The 20,521-nt window shown below is 38.8% G+C and overlaps 1 protein-coding gene across 6 annotated transcripts in view; it reads left to right on the plus strand.

Moving 5' to 3' along the window:
- LOC132051456 (uncharacterized) overlaps positions 1 to 20,521 on the plus strand; it is a 52,605-nt gene that overhangs the window by 14,538 nt on the left and 17,546 nt on the right. For 2 of the 6 annotated variants that reach the window (XM_059442524.1, XM_059442520.1), the window contains exons 2-13: positions 2,624 to 2,704; positions 2,830 to 2,929; positions 3,028 to 3,158; positions 3,260 to 3,309; positions 4,388 to 4,467; positions 4,812 to 4,871; positions 5,892 to 5,991; positions 6,071 to 6,148; positions 6,908 to 6,972; positions 7,103 to 7,171; positions 7,251 to 7,328; positions 7,395 to 7,490. In XM_059442524.1, coding sequence (XP_059298507.1) covers positions 3,288 to 3,309; positions 4,388 to 4,467; positions 4,812 to 4,871; positions 5,892 to 5,991; positions 6,071 to 6,148; positions 6,908 to 6,972; positions 7,103 to 7,171; positions 7,251 to 7,328; positions 7,395 to 7,490 — 648 coding nt within the window. In that variant the 5' untranslated portion in view covers positions 2,624 to 2,704; positions 2,830 to 2,929; positions 3,028 to 3,158; positions 3,260 to 3,287. Of the gene's footprint in view, positions 1 to 1,644; positions 1,925 to 2,623; positions 2,705 to 2,829; positions 2,930 to 3,027; positions 3,159 to 3,259; positions 3,310 to 4,387; positions 4,468 to 4,811; positions 4,872 to 5,891; positions 5,992 to 6,070; positions 6,149 to 6,907; positions 6,973 to 7,102; positions 7,172 to 7,250; positions 7,329 to 7,394; positions 7,491 to 20,521 lie in introns of those variants that run through there. The other 4 variants (XM_059442521.1, XM_059442522.1, XM_059442525.1 and 1 more) reach the window with 4 other exon arrangements.

Genomic DNA, 20,521 nt, shown 5'->3' on the forward strand with positions numbered 1-20,521 from the left:
TTTTCTTGATCAAGTAAAAGTATTTTCATTCATAAACATTGCCATAACAGCCGTATACAAAGGGTATACCAAAAGATCAAGAATCTACACACTATGATTCTCTACAAACTCCGCCCAATTCTCTATACAACTAGGAACTTTCTATTTACACCAAAGTAAATAAGAGAGCAGAGACTATTGCTCAACTAAGAAAAACTCGACTCTACTCCTTCAAAAACTCTCCTATTTCTCTCATTCCATACTATCCACATGAATGCAAGCGGTACCACGTTTCAAGCCCTTCTTCTCCTCCTCCTCTGGCTCTTCCAACTGAACATCAAATCTTTCACAGTTCTTGGCATTACCCAAAGTGTGTGAAACCACCTAAACATATCCCACCATAAGCTCATGGTAATCCCGCAATGTAGAAGAAGGTGATCCATGTACTCGCCTGTCTCCTTGCACATTAACACCAACTAACGCTGACAACCTACAACCTTCTAGATTTTCCGTTGTCAAAATCACACCTCTAGAGGCTAGCCAAGTGAAAAAACACATTTTTCTCGGCACACTTGGAACCCATATTGCATTACATGGGAAATCAACCTCCTCCATGACCAAAAGACTCTCATAAAAAGACTTCACAGAGAACACTCCATTATTTCCGAGGCCCCACCACCACACATTGGGATTAGTCGCCGGATTGACTTGCCTATGAAGTAAGTCTATCAATCTTTGAAAACTCACTCACTTCCCAATCTTGAAGATCTCTTCTAAATCTCAAATCCCAAAAAGTCTCTCCACCTTGTGTCCTCCTAATTTGTTGAATTGTCAAGTCTCTTTGGCAAGATATTCTATACAGACTCTGGAATTCATCTTTAAAGAAAATATTCCTACACTAATTATATCCCCAAAAATATACTCTACTCGTGTCTCCTACCTTGAATGAGATATTTTCCACGAAATCATCCCATCCCTTGATGATATTCCTCCACAAACCACACCCAAAAGGAAACATGATATCTCTAGTTTTCCAACCCCCTTCTGTAGTCCCATATATATCAACTATCACCCTTCTCCATAAAGCTTGTACCTCCAACCCGAATCTCCACATCCATTTGCCCAACAAAGCTTTATTAAAGACTTTTAAATCTTTAACTCCAAGGCCTCCCCATTTTTTAGGAGATGTGACAATCTCGCACCGTACCAAGTGGAACTTCCTTTCCCCATCCACTGCATCCTAGGAAATCTCTCTGAATTTTTTCCAACTTTCCAGTTACCGAAGTCGGAGCGAAAAACAAAGACAGGTAGTAAGTGAGAATGCTCGATAGTGTGCTCCTAATAAGCACTTCCTTCCCACCCTTGGGCAAATATCTTGCTAGTTTCTTCTCGACTCTCTGAATAATCGGATTCCACACGGTATGATCCTTGTTTGAAGCACCTAACGGTACTCCAAGATATGTAGTCGGAAGAGCCCCAACCCTACAATTCAAGACTTGAGTGAGTGTCCAAGATATGTGGGACATAGTCTAACATGTACATTAACTACTCTTGATTATCAATATAATATCATTCATATCCCATGTTCTGAGAAGTGCGGTCAATGGGATTAGAATTTGGCTATAAGTAAGCCTAAGGAAAGGGCAGGATGAGGCGATCACTTCTATGTGGGAAAGACAACCCTAAGAAAGAAGGAAAAGGAGGAAGGAGGGGGGTGGTTCCAAAAATAGGGCTTATAGGAATTCAGAGGAGCAGTGGACCTAGCTGTCTTTCTTCTTCTTCTCTTTCATTGTTCTCTTCCCCTGGATCGCTGTCTTTTAGCGTCTGTGACTGGGGTTTCCATCTTTTTCTCTCCTGTGTCTTTGCACTGAGTCTGTGGGTTCCTTGTTAGTTGGTTGTCTCTTTTTCTTTGTTTCAAGTTAGCATCTCAGTAATGCTATAATCTGTAAGCTTTTTATATGTGTTTCTTGCTTGTTTGCTCTGTGTATAAACTTCATATTGAATATTTGAGATTCTTATAGAATAACTGGAATTATTTGTGAATCTGGCAATGAATTTTATATGTGTGCACACATTTTTCATCTAATTGTGTAAGGAATGTATGCTGTTTGCTTTTTAGCTTAAATTATGTGGTTATTTTGTTTATTTACTTAAAAAAGCTGGCCGTGTGGTATTTCTATTGTTATAGCTACTCATTTATGCATGTCAGTTATCTTTTATGTTTTCTTTTAGTTGGGCACTTCATTTCTATTAGGCTCGTCGTCTTTGATTCTCACTTAAAGCCTTCACGCCTTGTCTTTGCCTTGCATTTTTTGCTTTCAGAAGACTGTTTTTAACTGTATATGGCTTTGTGCTTAAAATAATGTGCAAATAAATTGTTCTGTGTGCTGAGTTTGTCTGCTTTTCATCTGAACATTGAAAAATTTATTCTGATTGTCTATGAGAGATGTCAAAGCATCTATTTTCCTGGGAACTATTTTTACAGCAGACTGCAACTAGTTTGGGATTTGTGGTGTTGTCGATTAATTGAATTATCAAGAATTTTCTTTAGCTGTCTGTACCAAGTCTTATGTAAATAGTTTCTTTTTTCCTTTGGGCGATAAGCTAATATTGTAATTTAAACTTTGTATGATTCTTGTTGCAGCGTGTAAAGGTCTATCGTCTGAATGATGATGGGAAGTGGGATGACCAAGGAACAGGGCATGTAACTGTAGATTATCTAGAGGTGACTATTACCAGAACTTGCAATAAAAAAGACTATTACCAGAACTTGCTACCTTGTGCTTTCTGTTGGCAAAAAATCTTAGATATGAATACCCCCATATTCAAAATTTGGACTTTATGATGCAGGGATCGGAAGAACCAGGTTTGCTTGTAACCGATGAAGACGAGCATGAAACATTGCTTCTGCACCGCATCAGTGCAGAGGATATCTACCGTAAGCAAGAAGGTATTCTCAAGTGTAGTTATTTGTCATTCTTCCTTTTCATGATTTTATTGTTGTCTTGTTCTGCAGCTTCTTAATGGGAAGTTCTTTCTTATCCTCAGATACAATTATTTCTTGGAGGGATCCAGAGCTTTCAACTGAACTAGCTCTTAGTTTTCAGGAGACCACTGGTTGCTCATACATATGGCAAGTCTTGGAAATAATTTTCTAGCGTCTCACCCTCTTTTTCTTGGTTGTAATCTATTTTCTTGAGGTTTATTTCTGGATTTTCAGGAGGTGGTACAAATTATCATCTAAATGACATCTTCTACCTTTTCTTTTTCCTCTCTGTAGGGACAGCATTTGTAGGGTGCAGAGAAACATGCAATTTAGTAGCCTTAATTGTAAGTCTCTACATCCTACTTATATTAAAAAGATGTCTTATCCATTTGTTTAACAGAGCATCTTTGCATTTCAATGGTTAGTTATTTTGGCCCTTAGTAATAAGATTATACTTACCTGGGGACAGCCATATCTGTGTTTGTGATGCATAGCTGTTTATTTGTACTTTTCAGTTGAGCAAATGAACTAGCTACACCAGACTTTCACAATATGTTTCTGGTTTAGAAGTGGAACAAGATTGTTTTCTTGAGTTGTAGCATCACGTCACCAAGATTTCAGTTCACAACTCAAAATCAAACACTAAATTTAGATTTCAAGTTACATATTACCAAGGGTTGGCTGCTTGATCACAAAAAGTATTACCAAGGGGTCATCCGAAAAATAGTTTCAGTTGCTGTTGTTCTTGTCTTGAATAAATCATGGTGTTCGGTAACACAGCAAGTTTACCTGATACCTTATGCTAAATATTGGGCAACTCAAGTTAATACTCAGGCGTAGTTGGGCAGTAGGTAAACTTTCGTCTGAGGCCGAGATAACCAAATAAAAAATGCTTTGTCACATGGACTGGTATATGTAGATAGTGTTGTTAGACTATTGGAGTTCTTCCTTGTTGTCTTATTTCTGGGGAAAGTGAGTATCCTCATAAATTTAAACTGTTTGAACAAATGGACAAACAGTTTGAGAGATGATTTTAATGGAGAAACGTGATCAGTGAAGATTCATTTAGCCGACCCCAACTTGTTCGAGACAGGCATATTTGTTGTTGTTGAACACATGGACAAATTGTTACCCTTGTGCCCTTTGTTCACCTAGACATCCTTACATGAAGAAACCAAAAATTGCATTGTAGAGTCTGGATCTTTCCGGGAAGTAAGGAGAGGCAAAGAATAGAATATATTACTAAGTGGCTCATCTTTTCATTACTTGAAGCCTTATTCAATACTTTTTAAAAAGGTTCCATTCTTGGACTGCTGCTGCTTGGGATTTCTTGTGCTTTCAAGTTAGTATCTTCTAAATAATTTGTTGAAATGGTTCAATACATATATGCTTACTGTTCTTTTCGTTTGGTGCTATTTCCAGACGAGACATTTCATAGTGCCAACAGTGATTTGAGGGAACTGCCTCCAGTAGAGCTATCTACGCTTCCCTTGATATTAAAGGTTTAGCCATTTTCCCGCTTTTTGCATCTTTTATCTTATAAGAAGTTCTGATTTCCTCTAATATCTTCTGAGTTACTTGTTAGACTTGTCTACCACCCATAGTAATTGTCTACGCCACTCTGTGCTTCTGAAGTTGGACCGCCCGCCTTACCCATTACTTCCAAAGAAAAAAATGCCTATGACAATAAATTGAAAGGTTTTTGACCAATTTCAGTATAACAAAATTTTTAATGGTAAAACTCTCTGTTGCTTTTGTTGTGAAAGATACCTTTTGATTTCTGTATATATATTTCAAATCATATCCCCGATGTCTGAGAGTGTGCTGTTCAATTGTTTCTTTGCAGACAGTTGTAGAGAGTGGCGTTGCTGATCAGTTGCGTGTGACAGAACTAATATCGCATGATGTAAGCTTTGTCAGTCATTCAGTTGTCAGTTGTGTGCAAGCTAATTTGTAGCTGGATCAATGAATCTTCAATAAGGGTGAAGGTCTCCATTACCTGCAATTGCATTCATTATAATTCACCATCCTAACTATGAACAAGGGCTAAGACTGGCTTCCAAGATGCTTTTAGAGTGTTGGCTCTGCCATAACAGCAGTTTCATGTCTATCAGAAGACATGTGAAATGCATCTTCCTTTTGTTAGAATCAATTGTTTATCATAGCACGTTTGACTTTGTGCAAAGCAGTTTTTACTTCTTATGAAAATTGTCTCATTTGAGAAGTTGGGATATTGAAATATGGCTTGAAGTCCGTCTAAAATGGTCATCTTGTGTGGCGGTCGAATTCTGTGTAAGAAAAACTATCCAATACTCTCTGCTATCCTGTCTCTATCTAATTCCTCCTTTGGACACAGCTTAGAAAAGGGTCTTATGCGACCATCAGCTGTTTGTTAGGTTCATGTCACGGTTTCAGATCCTGTTGCAGCCAAAAACATGATATGTAAGTGGATAAGGTTAGAGGGTGGGCCCATAATTTATCGATTTTCAAACCGTGCACCCCTGGCCCTAGAGATTTCTCGGGTATAAAAAGAAATTCCTTCGAGGAATTAATCTGTATTTTTACTTCCTGTATTTTAAAGATATTTGTGACCTTATCATTACAACATTCAAGAATCGAACCGTTTCCAGATCTTGTAGATTCAAATGCTTAGGACAAGATAGCTCTTTGTATTGTGGAAAAATCTTCAAGGAAAACACAAGTTCCAATTCAAGTTTGTTTACATGTACCCGAGAAGTTATTTCACTACATGCAAGGCAAACCCCCTTATTTCCAAAAAAGTAAAAAGAAACACAGAATCAAAGAGAAGTCATTTGCATAGTATTTCTCCATAGTAAAAGCTACCTGTTTCTGCCATCTTATTCCTTCTTCTTGTTTTCAGTTTCTACAATTGAATCACCTGAGTTGATATTTATTGTTCGTGCAGCAAGTTTTTTTCGGAAAGCTGATGGATTTATTCAGGATCTGTGAAGACCTGGAGAATGTTGACAGTCTTCACATCATTTTCAAAATAGTTAGAGGAATTAGTTAGTATTGCCTGCTTTTTATCAGTATTTTTTTAATACTTAAATTTCAGTAGTTTTACGATCGTATGGTTTCTTGCAGTTTTGTTCAATAGTTCCCAGATCTTTGAAAAAATATTTGGTGATGAGTTGATTTTGGATATTATTGGATGCCTTGAATGTAAGTTTATCATCTATCACCCTCTGTTTCCAGTTGAAATGATCTCTTTAATCTTGATAGAATTCTCCTTTCTCTTTAAAGATTGTTGTAGCTTGAATGTGGGGCATTTTAGATTTCCCCGTGGAGAGTGTGTTTTGGTTTAGCTTTGGATTAATTCTTCTTGAGATTGGGTTCCTACGCTTATGGTGAAACTCATGCTGTCTTGATTGAAGTAGGTAAAGGTATATAATGCTCAGAGCGTAATTTTTAGAGGATAAAAGGATTGCATTTCCTTTTCTGGGAGTTGAGTCGCAAATTTCATGCATTTTTCTATGACATTTGGCCTTATTCGCTATAAATTGCGGTCAAGGAATGTTGAAATTTGTGAAACAAAGTAATATGATCTTTGATGACATTATGTACTAGAGTCAATGAGTTATCAAGTTTCATTCTGAAAAATGAGTTATCAAGTTTCATTCTAAAAAATGAGTTATCAAGTTTCTTGGTGCTCCATAAGATACACAGTTGATTGGCTGTTCCCCTGTCTGTTCTTCGTGATGCTTTAGAATGTCCAACTCATGCTCAATTGTGTTGGTATTGGAGACCTTGGGTTCATTATTGTTATTTGGTGAAAATTTCAAGTTCACATAAGTAGGATCTTTGATATGCATGTAATCTGTAAAATAGGGATTGTTGCTATGTCCCCTTAAGTTCCAAGTTTTTTTCCAGCCGCTTTTTGGGGTTGTTTCTGGAATGCTTGACCTGAAATTTGGTCTACAGATGACCCAGAGGCACCACATATCCATCATCGTAGTTTTCTGAAGGAGCACGTCGTATATAAGGAGGTATACTTTCCGATCCCTTAGTGTTTCCAGCCGAGAAAAACTGAGGAATATGGACAGAGGTGTTTAAATGCAAGTTTTCTTTGAATTTACTGATATATTTTTTTTTCCCATTTGGGTGCTTGGGAGATAGGCCATACCTATCAAAGATCCGGTAGTCCTCTCAAAGATACGTCAAACTTATAGAGTTGGCTATCTAAAGGTAGTAATATGATCTTGTACTCTTATAAGCTCTGGCTTGTAACATGAGTGGAACTTACTGTTTGTGTAACTAATTTCAGGATGTCATGTTGCCTCGAATGTTGGATGAGGCAACAATAGCAAATCTCAATTCCATAATCAGTTCGAACAATGCAATGGTAAGATATCAGTGATTGAAGTTCAATCTCATGCTTATGGTCCACTGACCCTTTGGTTTGATACAGGTTGTATCTCGCCTAAAAGATGATAACACCTTTATTCAGGAATTATTTGCAAAGTTGAGGTCACCTACTACTTCTGCAGAATCCAAGAAATATTTGGTAAAGAATCTTTTGAATCATGACTCTGTTGGACTTGGCTATTATTCATATTTACTAACTCTTTTATGAGAATGAGCTTCTAGTTTCATTGTCCTGTTAGTTCCCGATAATTGCTTTTACCTGTTTTATGTAACTGAAGGTATGAGAATGTTTTATATCTTATTCCAGCAATCAACAAGTATATATATACATGTACAGAATCCTAACTATGGAAAAAATAAAAGAAGATCCTATAGATATGATATCAATCCCTACAATTATACTGATATCAATCCCTAGAATTATGCTGATATCAATCTCTACAATTATTACATTCATTCCTTAACAAGAGTGCTATTAGCTCTATGTGCTATTGCATGTAGGTATGTCATTCTTTCTTTGAATTCTCTGTTTGCTGTGTAGTGATGTGGGCGAGTGGAATTAGGTGTTACCTTTCGCGGTCGATCCATTTTTTCCCTTGTTCTAAATTAGAAAAGCTTTTGCCCCAAGGAGAAGGGGCGAATATTTAAATGTTTTGTCATGCATGAAATTTTGGCTACATATTGTTTTCTCTACTGAAATTTGTGAAAGCGAAGATCTCTATTTGTTGAGGTTGAGAAACAAGGGAAGGCGACCTCACAGAGCTTTGGTTTAGTGGTAAGAGTGCAGTGCGTGATGTGTTGGATATGCGTACTTCAGGGGTTCAAACCCTGCCGCAGACAAAAGCCTAATATTTAAGTGAATAAGAGGACCAACCCATTATTTACGATGTTTCGGACCGTGCATCACTGGCACTCAGAGATTTATCAGTTTAAAAAAAGAAGGGAAGATCTTTCTGTATCTCCATCTTCCTTTTATTATCCAGCTATGGATAACAGACTTTATTTCAGAATGGGGGTATATCTTATGATATCACAGAATCTTGCTCAGCTTCAGGATCTGGGTTCGATTGGGTGGAGAGTGCTAGACTCAATGAGAAGGATGGTTCTCAGTAAAGGTGCTCTTTTATGGCTTTGCAAGAGATTGAAAGAAGCGACTGAAAACACAGGAAAGAGTTTCAAATCTTGGAGATGCAGAGACCTCTCGACTTATATTTTGGAGATGCAGAGACCTCTCGACTTATATTTATTGTACCCAAAAGTTCAATAAATATGGTAGATATCTCTCAATCATTATAGTTAAGGGGATGAACAGAACAGTTATCATTGTACCTGAAAACACATTTAATGAGGCATGGGGGAGTTTGTCCATTAAAGTGGAAAATTTCCTTAAGAGGAAGGCAGATATTCAAGGAGCAATTATTACATCAGGGGAAAATTTAAATAATACAATCACAGGGAAAGGAAACTATAAGGAGGCTTTACATCAAAGTAAATGGAGTCTGAAGGAGATGGAAGTGGCGAAAGCAGACTCTTTGCTGATTACGAATTTGCAGCTGGAAGATAATGAACAACTTCGTAGATGCCTGGTGGGGAGGTTTGGTGGCGATGAAGATGCTACGACTTGAAATGGTGTGAGGAGATGGGCGCATCAAACCTGGAAAGGTGCTCCTAATACTCAGGTATACGACATTAATGGCTTCCAATTCCTCTTTGAATTCCAGACTAGACAGGAACCGGAGCATGTCCTTATGGGGGAATGGAGAAGACAAGGGACCATTTTGAAACACGATTGATGGTCACCCATAAAGGGAGCCTTTCCAGATCAAACCAGATTTGACTGGTTCTGGATTAGGGTGTTAGGACTCGCTCTGCAATTGTGGAACAACAATGTGATGAAGAAGATTGGGGATGCTTGCGGTGGTTGGCTGGAATTTAAGAGGAAACAGAACTCAAAAATCATCTGAGATGGGCTAGACTAAAAGTCCGAGGGCTAAGGGAGATGGTTCCTTCGACGATCGACATTGTGGATGGTGGTTTGAACTATACCCATTTGGTGTGAATCGCGGTGACTTTCCGGACAGCGACAGATGCAGAGACCTCCAATTGAGGTGACAGCTGTGAAAAAGGAGATTTTACGGAGGACGTACCTGCAAAAAAACAGTCAACTGTCACCAGAAAGGAAAGGAGAAAACAGGGGGAAATACAGCAGATATCAAGGCGTACAAGGAAAAAGATCTCGTGAGTTAGAAGACCACGTGGAATTGAAAGTGGGGCCGCTTTAAATTCAAACATAAAAACCGGTTATTACAACTGGGCCAATTGAAATTTTCAAAGCCCAAAAGGACATCGAATCAGCTCCAGATAAATTGGGTATTTCAACTAAAAAGCCCAAACGATTTGCAGAACCCTTCGCAAGTTATATCAATAGTGACATGGGGACCGCATCGCACTCTTGCAAAAATTCTATTTTTGAGGGAGAAGTCGAACTCTGCATGCAAATAGCAGATCGACTTCACAAGTTGACTTCGCAAAAGTAAGACAACACTCAGACAGAAAATTCAAGGTCAAGAAATCCCTATAAGCCAAGAGAGATGAATTTTCCAGAAAGCGAGGAAGGTAGGGTGAAGAAGCAGATATGGGCACACATAAAACAAAAATTCAAAAGGAGATGGAATCGGAAACAGAAGAAAGAGCACAAGGGGATGACAGAAATCAGGAAATCACAGAGGAGCAATTGGTGGTATATAATGAAACGATACCGCTAGCCATGGATGACAGTATCTCTGAGGAAAGTGTGGAGACACAAGTCACAATTAAAGCACAACTAAATGCTATTAAGATTGGCCAATTGTTTGGTGTATCGATCAAGGGATATGAAAGAGAATTCTGCTCTTTACTCATGAAATTAGAGCAGAATAGAATAAGGGAGGAACAGAAAGCCAACGTCAACCCGGACAACAATTGTAACAGCCCAATGCCAAAGAATTGAAAATTTTGATTTTTGACATGAAGTTTAAGGATGGAGAGCCTAGGATCAAAGGGAGAAACCTCACCATTGTGGAAAAATGATGGTAAAGCTAATGACTTGGATGTGAGGGGGTTGAATGATGACAAAAAAAGGGGAATGGCTAGGAACCTGATAAACCAAGGGGGGAGGGAAGATGTTTACATTTTAGTAGAAACAAAATTAGAAGGCGATGTTAGTAACTTATTACAAAGTATATGGAGTAATGGATGGGTTGGGGAAAGACATCTGGAGGCTATAGGTAGCAGTGGAGGGATCCTAATTCTTTGGGATAGGAGGTTATTGGACGGGGAATTAGTTGAGAGTGGAGACCAAAGCATCACCTGTAAATTGACTGGGCAAAACCAAGATTTAACATGGTTTTTGACTGCTGTTTAGGCTAAATGCATAAGGCTGGAAAGGGAGGAGTTGTGGGGGGAACTGGGAGCTATGAGAAGTATTCGTGAAGGGCCATGGGTAGTGTGGTGACTTCAATGTCATCAGATATCCATCAGAAAGAATAAACTGTTCTACAATCAATGGAGCCATGTCAGATTTCTCTGAATGTATTGAGGAACTGGAGCTTTTTATTTTTATTTTTATAAGGTAAGAAAAGGATGTTGACAGGCGGGTATTGAGGAACTGGAGCTAATAGATCCTCCTTTATTTGGAGGATCTTTCACCTGGAGAAGAGGAGAAAATCGCAGATCTGCTTCAAGGATTGACAGATTCCTCTTCTCATCTCGGTGGGTAGAGTTATTCACCAACATCAAACAAACAACTCTTCCTAAATTGGTTTCTAATCACAATCCAGTTTTGCTGCATGTAGGGAGATGAATTTCAAAATAAGTATATTTCAAATTTGAAAACTGGTGGATGGAGGTAGCAAGATTCAAGGAGTTGGTGAAACTATGGTGGCTGTCCTTTACAGTCAATGGCAGACCAAGTTACATTTTAGCTGAAAAGCAGAAACTATTAAAAGGACAGCTGAAAGAGTGGAGTAGAATCAACAGGGGCAATTGGAAACAGCAAAAGGAGGAGATACTCCTTCAACTATCCAATTGGGAAACCATTCAGGAACAGAGAAGTCTTAAAAATGATGAGTTCTGACAAATACCAATTTAGCCATGGAGTTTGAAGAGTTGGCTAAAAAGGAGATAGGTTGGAGACAGAGATCCAGAATACAATGTTTGAAACAAGGTGATAGGTTGGAGACAGAGATCCAGAATACAATGGTTGAAACATGGAGATATAAACACCAATTATTTCCATAGGATTGCCACAACACATAAGAGAATCAATTCCATTGACAACTTCACAGTGGAAGGAGTTGATATTACTGATCCAGCAGAAATCAGTGTTGTCAAAGGCGCGCTTAAAGCGCGCTTCAGCCCTGAAGCGAGGCTCAAAACATGTTGAGCGCTCCTCCTCGCTTTATGTGCGCTTTAGTGTCGTCATCAAGGTTCTAAGACATACTTTTCCTTGCCATTGAGCCTCTCTTGAAGAGGTGACACTAGATAATTGATATTTCACTTTATCGTATTGTTTTTACAATTTCTTTGTCCATATATTTATTATTCATGCTTACTATTATTAGTCTTGGACTAAACATACATATATTTGTAATTTTGCACCATTGCGCTTTTTTTCACTAAAGCCCATGCTTTATTTTCGCTTTACGCTTAAAGCCCCATCTAACCTTAGAGCTTTTTTCGCTTTTCGCTTTTGATAACGCTGGCAGAAATAAAGGAGGCCATTCAGAGCTTCTATCAAAAGTTGTACAAGGAAACAGAGGAATGGAGGCCAGAACTGCAACTATATTATAACCACTCATGTATTAACAGGAGTGGTTACAGAGGCAGTTTGATTAAGGAGATTTTAGATAGCATCAAATTATGTGTTATGGAAAAGGCCCCCCGGCCTGATGGTTTTTCCATGTCTTTCTGTCTTTCCTTTTGGGATCTTCTGAAGGAAGACATAAAGAATACAGTTAATGACTTCCATGCCAATCAGAGAATTGAGAGAAGCTTCAAGGCAACATATGTGGCTTTCATTCCAAAGAAAGCAGGAGCCTCAGAATTGAAGGATTTGAGACCCGTAAGTCTCATCATTTGCATTTACAAGGTAATAGCAAAGTTGTTGGCTGAAAGGTTGAAGAAAGTGGTGGACAGGCTAGTCAACAAACAACAGATTACTTTCATTAAAGGGAGGCAAATTATGGATGCTGCTCTCATAGCAAGTGAATGTGTGGACACCAGAATGAAATGAGATAAGCCTGGTGTGATGTGTAAGCTAGACATTGAAAAGGCTTATGATCATGTTAATTGGAAGTTTCTGCTGATGACTCTCAAACAAATGGGATTTGGGGAGAAATGGCTGGATTGAGTTTTGCATAAGCTCAGTAAGATTTTCAAATTTGGTAAATGGGGATCCAGTTGGTTTCTTTCCTTCGGGGAAAGGTCTGAGACAGGGGATCCCCTATCCCCATTTCTCTTCATCTTGGCAATGGAAGGATTTGACAGTATGATAAGGATGGTACTCCATAACAGATGGATCAAAGGCTTTCAAGTTGGAAGCCCTAGTGGTCAAGCCAAGGAAATTTGTCATTTGCTTTATGCAGATGATATAGTCATCTTTTGGGAACCATCAGAGGAGCAGGTAAGTTACATCAGGCTGATACTTCAACTTGTTGAAGCCGCATCTGGGCTGAGAATAAACTGGGGGAAAGTCAATCTTTCTCCAATCAAGGAGGTGGGGAACATAAAAAATTTGGCAGAGATACTGGGTTGTAAAGTGGATACCCTTCCCACAGTTTATTTGGGTATGCCATTGGGAAACAAACATAAGGAGGAAGTGATATGGGATGGCATTGTAGAGAAAACAGAGAAGAAATTGGCAAGGTGGAAGGCTCAATATCTATCACCAGGAGGCAGACTGATTCTCATCAACTCAGTGCTCGACTCCCTCCCAGTCTATGTAATGTCTTTATTTCCTCGTCCTTCTAAGGTGTTAAAGAAACTGGACAAGCTTAGAAAGGATTTTCTTTGGCATGGTTGTAAGGAGAACAAGGGATATAATCTAGTAAATAACAGTGACCTACAAAATGGACTTGATGTTGGAAACTTTTCTTCTTTCAAGAATTCAATGCGGGGGTCTTTAGAATGTTGGCAATCCTCACCTCATGGTCTAAGTTTTGGGGTTGAATTAGGCCCAAGGTCTATAGCAGGGGATGACACGTTCCTATTCTATTTTACCTAATCTTGGGCTCTCATGTTATATTGTCCACACTCTAGATGTTCAACCCTAGGCGGAGGGGCATTTGAAGACATAGTTAAGTGAATATAGTTGATCTTCTCTAAAGGTTTAATCTTTTAAATGGTGGTAACACAATTCAATATGGTATTGGAGTAGGTGCAAGTTTGAGTTCAAGTCTCACCATCATAAATAATTTCCACATGCTTGGTTCAAGAAAAATTGTCAGGCCCTCACGTAAGAGGGGCTGAAACATAATTAAGTAACTAAAGGATGACCCATTCAACAATTTAAGCTTTTAGATGAGGTGGTCAGACAATTGAACACATTTATACTCACTAATCTAGGTGAAATTAGAATGCCATCTAGTGTTTTTATGTCAAATGCAAGAAGACAACTATTATGTTCTGTTCATCCTTTTACAATTCCTAACTGCTTTATTGAACAATATTCCAGCTTTAGTCTGGTGGGCAACTTGGAAAGAAAGAAACACTAGGATTTTTGAGGACTCCAGAGATAATATTGTCAGTATTAAGTGTAGATGCATATCTTTGCTTATCTTTTGGAGGAAAAATGCCTAATAATGGTGTAAATGATAACGTGGCCATGGTTGATGTTTTAACTCGTTACACTCATTGTAATGTCTGTTCCGGACGTAACTTCAGTTTATCCTTATTGCTGGCTGTTTTCAGTAAAATTTCACATTACTTATTGAAAAAAAAAACTGGTTTCTTTGATTCTCAAAGAGGAATTAGGCAAGGGGATCCCCTATCCCCGTTTCTATTCATTCTAGCTATTGAGGTTTTAAACAACATGATCAAGACAGCAAAAGTAAATGGATGGATCACAGGTTTTGAGGTTTCCACAGACAATGAGAGGAGTTTGGAGGTGACTCATCTCCAATATGTAGATGACACTGATTTTTTGTGATGCAATTGAGGAACAACCAGTGTTGTCAAAGGCGTGCTTAAAGCGTGCTTAAGCCCTGAAGCGAGGCTCAAAACATGTCGAGCGCTTCGCCTTGCTTTATGTGCGCTTCAGTGTCATCATCAAGGCTCTAAGACATACTTTTCCTTGCCAATGAGCCTCTCTTGAAGAGATGACACTAGATAATTGATATTCAACTTCATCGTAATGTTTTTACAATTTCTTTGTCCATATATTTGTTATCATGCTTATTATTATTAGTCTTCACTAAACATATATATATTTTTGCATTTTTTCGCCATTGCGTCTTTTTTCATTAAAGCCCACACTTTTATTTGCGCTTTGCGCTTTAAGCCCCGGGTGACCTTAGAGCTTTTTTGCGCTTTTTGCTTTAGATAACACTGGGAACAACTAAAATATCTGAGAGTAATTCTGGTACTCTTTGAAGGCATCTCAAGGCTTCACATCAACTGGGGGAAAAGCCATATATATCCCATCAATTCAGTCCCTAATATAGAGCTTCTGGCCACAATCTTGGGAGGTGAAGCAGGTTTTTTACCCATGCCTATCTTGGGATGCCATTGGGTGCTAAATCAAGGTCAAAGAACATTTGGGATGCAGTTCTGGAAAAGTGTGAGAAGAAGTTGTCTAGATGGAAAGCACAATATTTGTCTCTGGGAGGCAGGCTCACTCTGATCAATGCAGTTTTTGATGCTCTTCCAACATATATGTTATCCTTATTTCCTATCCCCTCAAGTGTAGTCCAAAGACTCGACAAGCTCAGAAGGTCCTTCTTCTGTCAAGGAAACAAGGAAAAGAAAGGTTATAGGAAAAGAAAGGTTATCATTTAGTTAAGTGGAAAGTTCTGATCAGTAGTAAAAAACAAGGTGGTCTTGGTATCAAAAATTTGAAGAATCGAAGTAAGGCTTTAAAATTGAAGTGGCTGTGGAGGTATGCTCAAGACTCACATTCTTTATGGGGAAAAGTGATCAAATTGAAGTATGGGGAGCTGGATTTTTGGCTACTAAGGAGGTAAATAAATCATATGGTGTAACTGTCTGGAGATCAATCAGAGCATGGTGGCCTTTTTTTAAAGAGCCACTCTGTTATCAGAGTATATAATGGCAACAAAACAATTTTCTGGGAAGGATAGGTGGTTGGGAAACAAACATTTGGAGGAGCTATTTCCTGATATGTTTGCTCTGGCACAACATCAGAACAAAACAGTGGCTGAAATGTGGTCACCTCAAGGTTGGGAGTTGATCTTAAGAAGAATGTTGAATGACTGGGAAATACCTAGACTAATTGAGCTTTTTTTTTTTTTTTTTTTTTTTTTGAAACTGGTAACTGTATTGTATTCCATATGAACAAAACAGTATATAGGTTGTACTGAAACCATATCTACAAAAGTATTCCAAGATTCTACTATTCTAATCCTATATTGAATCTAATACATCAATAATGGAAATAGTATCATCTGAGTAAGCCTGCTTACACCAAAAACAAAGCAATAAAATACAATTCAACTTGACCTTCTGCACTCCATTCTCTATACTCTCAAAACATCTGGAGTTTCTCTCCTTTCATATTGCCCACCATATGCTGGCAGGGACAATTCTCCATCTATTTCTGTTCTTTGCCTGCAATCCTGCATCTTCCCAACTCTTTAGAGCCTCTGAAACCTTGCTAGGCATGGTCCAGGCTATACCTTTGAGATTTAAAAATATTCTCCAAAGCTGTTGTGTAAACTTACAGTGTAGAAACAGATGATTAACGTCTCTGTTGTTTCTCCACAGAGGAAACATCTAGAGCATAAAATTATCCCCCTTTTCATCAAATTATCCCGTGTAAGAACTGCTTTTTTAGCTAAAAGCCACACAAAGCAGCTAACTTTATGTGGGATTTTGGATCTCCAAATGTGTTTCCAGGGCCAGTTGGTAATCTGTTGAATTGATTGATTTATCATCCTGTAGGCTGAACTAACTTTGAACACTCCTTTTTTATTCCCCAGCCACCAAAAAACATCCTCTCCTACCTGAAGTCCCTTAAATTGTTCCAGTATGTTAAGAAAATCAGCCACTCTTTGTATCTCCTAATCATTGATTTGCCTTCTGAAAGTGAAATTCCATCCTTGAGGTGTTCACAAATCAGCCACAGTCCTTTGATGATCTAAGACAATATTGTATATATTTGGAAGTAGTGTTTCCAGATGACCAGCCTCAAGCCAATTATCCTTCTAGAATCTGGTTTTGACCCCATTCACTACTTTGATCTTGGAGTTGCACTTCACTTCATTCCATAAGGCTCTTATGGATCTCCACAGACTAACCCCATATGGTGTGGTAACCTCCTTTGTCATCCAGCTATCTTCCTTTTCATATTTTGCATTGATAACTTTCCTCCATAAAAGTTGATTTTCATTGGCATACTTCCATAGCCACTTCATTCTGAGTGCTTTGCTCTGCATTTTCATATCTTTTATTCCCAGTCCCCGACACTTCTTGCCAGTAATCACTACTTTCCACTTCACCAAGTGAAATCCTTTTTTTTTCTTTATTTCCTTGCCACAGGAATTTCCTCCTGATGCTATCCAACCTCTTGATAATCCCTGCTGGAATTAGGAACAGAGACATCATATATGTTGGTAGGGCATCAAGGACTGAGTTGATGAGTGTCACTCTACCCCCTAAGGACAAATATTGGCTCTTCCATCTGGCTAGTTGCCTCTCACATTTTTTAATCATATTGTTCCAAATCTCTGTTGAATTAGATTTGGCTCCCAGAGGCATTCCCAGATAGATAGTTGGCAGAGTACCAACTTCAACACCTAGATTTGTAGCCAACAAGTTCATGTTTGGGACTTCATTGATAGGATACAAAAACTCCTCCAATTAATGTGCAGCCCCGAGATTCCTTCAAATAGGACTAGTATCATCCTTAAAAACCTTAGTTGCTCCTCTTCAGCATCACAAAAGATCAGTGTGTCATCTGCATATTGAAGGTGTGTCACCTCCAGACTTTCATTACCAGCTCTAGCCACCTCAAAACCATTTATCCATCCATTCACCTTTGTTGTCTTGATCATATTGTTTAGACCTTCCATTGCAATCAAAAATAGGAAAGGTGACAAGGGGTCACCTTGCCTGAGACCTCTTTGTGCTTTAAAAAAACCTGCTGAGGGAACCATTAATCGAACTGAGAAACTAGCAGTTGATATGCAGAATTTGATCCATTGGATCCATTTCTGTCAAAACCCATCATCTCCAAAACCTGGAGTAAGTACCTCCAGTTTACATGATCATATGCTTTTTCAATATCTAGCTTGCAAAGGATTCCAGGTTTCTTCTGCTTAAACCTGGAATCTACTGCTTCATTAGCTACTAGCACAACATCCATAATTTGTCTGCCCTTAATGAAGGCCATCTACTGGGAGTCCACTAGTTTTGCAATGACCCCTTTCATTCTTTCAGTCAACACTTTGGAAAAGATTTTATAAATACTACCTATCAAACTGATAGGCCTGAAGTCCCTTAGCACCTTTCTTCTTAGGAATTAGAGTAATGAAAGTTGCATTAAAACTTTTCTCAAAAACTCCTTGCTCAGGGAAGTTGTGAAAAGTGTTCATTATGTCGTGCTTCACTACTTCCCAACATTTGATGAAGAAACCCATGGTGAATCCATCAGGGCCTGGAGCTTTGTCAACTGCACACAATTTTAGACATCTCAATACTTCATTTTCTTCAAAACTGCCTTGTAAAGACTCCTTTTCCTCCTCTGATATAGTAGGGCAATTTGTGAAGTTACAGGCTGGCCTCCATTGTGTGGTCTCAGAATACGGCTTTTGATAGTAATCAATTATCTTTTCTTCAATTCTAGCTGGCTCCTCAATTGTTTCTCCCTGAATCACAAGCTGATCAATATTGTTATATCTTCTGTGAGCATTTGCCATTTTGTGAAAGAACTTAGTGTTCTTGTCCCCTTCTTTTAACCATAGTGATCTTGATTTCTGTCTCCAAGATATTTCTTCATTCTTGACCAACTCCTCATACTCCATAAGTAAAGTTGCCTTCTTGATTGATTCCTCTTTCTTCTAGCACTACATCCATTTCAGCCATCTGTCCTAGCAAACTTCTTCTTTTAGGGCCCAAGTTTCCATCCTCACTTCCTCGCTCCAAGTCTTGAGATTAGACTTTAGAGCTTTTAATTTACAAGCAAGTATGTAGTCTGGTTTGCTGTGAAGTTAAAGAATTCCACCAACCCCTAACTCTATCCACAAAACCCTCTAAACTTAGCCACCAGTTTTCAAATTTAAAATAACTTTTACTCCTATTCCATGAACCACCTTGTAAAGCAACTGGAATATGGTCTGAAACCAGTCTTTGAAGAGGAATCTGTTTCAAATTGTTGAAACTATCATCTAACTCTTTTGAGATTAATATCCTGTCAATTCTAGAAGCTATCTCTAGATTGTCATCTTTGAACCAAGTATAAGTAGCATCCTCAAGCTGTAGGTCAATTAGGTTCATGTCTTCAATGAGATCAGAAAATTCCTTCATCCCCCGGTTCTTTTGAGTACAGTTTTTCTTCTCTGAGATAAACCTAGTGACATTATAATCTCCACAAACAGCCCATGGCCCTTCCATTAAGCCCCTCACAGAACCTAATTCTTCCCACACCCCTCTTCTTTCTTTATAAGAGTTTGGAGCATACACTCTGTGATATGGCATGAGAAGTTTTGTAATTGTGCTTCAAACTTACAGGTTAGAGTGTAAGCACCTATTTCAAGAATACCCCCCCCCCCCCTTCATACTCTTTTATCCCACATCAACAGAATCCCCCCTCTTGTTCCACTAGCTTCCAAACAAGCAAAACTAATCCATCTCCCCCCCCCCTCCCTCCCCCCCAAAGATTTGTTTCACCAGTTCTGTAAAGTCACCCTCAATTTTAGTTTCCTGAAAACAGATGATATCTGCTCTCCAGTCAAAAACTAAACTGCTCACCAGTCTCCTTTTGTCCCTATTGTTTAATCCCGTAACATTCCATGTTACTAGTTTGAACTGCATTAAGAAACAGGGATGATACTTCTCCCCTTGTGCCTATTCCCATTGCTCTTGTATTTAGCATCAAAAGAAACAAGATTTTTCAGCTCTTGTCCACCCTTAAACCTTGTTTTTCTGCATTCAGAATCCTGCACCATTCTTCTTACTGCTGTCGATTTGTAGTAATAGTTCCATAGCCTCTTCCTCATGCCCCTGGAAATCTACCCCAAAGATTTTGTTGAATTTACTCATATTTTGCTGTACCCATACCCAAGCTTCTTGCTCTTTATCCACGATTGTTTGCTGTTGCTGAATTTGGATAGGCTCTGCCTCCTCAACTTCCCAGTTTTCGATAGCATCGAAAGGATTCAGATCTGCTATCTCATATAGGTCCTCTGCCACCCTCTTTCCACCATTTTCCCCAGCCACCATCTGCCTATCATCTTTTTCCACCACTTCTGAAGTTTCCCCAATCATCTCCCCAAACGAGTTCATCACTTCTTCTGCAAAAGTGTTCACTTCCTTTGTAGTTTGTGTGCATGCATGCTTTTCTTTTTGTTTTGAGAGCTCAGCCATGGTCATGCAGTGCCAATTGTTGTTGTACGATGTTGAGGGCAAGTAATAATCACAAGTTAAGTCATTAAAGATAACTTGTCCAGCAAAATGAGGCCCATTTATCACTTTCAGAGGTTTCTTAGGTGTGGGCTCACATACCCGGCCCAATCCTGAAATTTCAGTTAAATTGTTTACTTGCCCATCACGTGATACCTCTGATGTGAAGTCAACCACTGTATTTGACAGTCCCATGTGATGCGTATCTCTGGAATCCCTAGGAGGATGGGATTCTTGTACTTCTTTGCAGAGGTCATCTCCTTTTACCCAGCATGCAATAGCTTTTCCTGGATCTTTCACAGCAGCATCTACAACAGCATCTCTGATGGTTCTTGT

This window comes from Lycium ferocissimum, chromosome 4 (genome assembly GCF_029784015.1).
Source record: "Lycium ferocissimum isolate CSIRO_LF1 chromosome 4, AGI_CSIRO_Lferr_CH_V1, whole genome shotgun sequence".
NCBI classification, from domain to species: Eukaryota; Viridiplantae; Streptophyta; class Magnoliopsida; order Solanales; family Solanaceae; genus Lycium; species Lycium ferocissimum.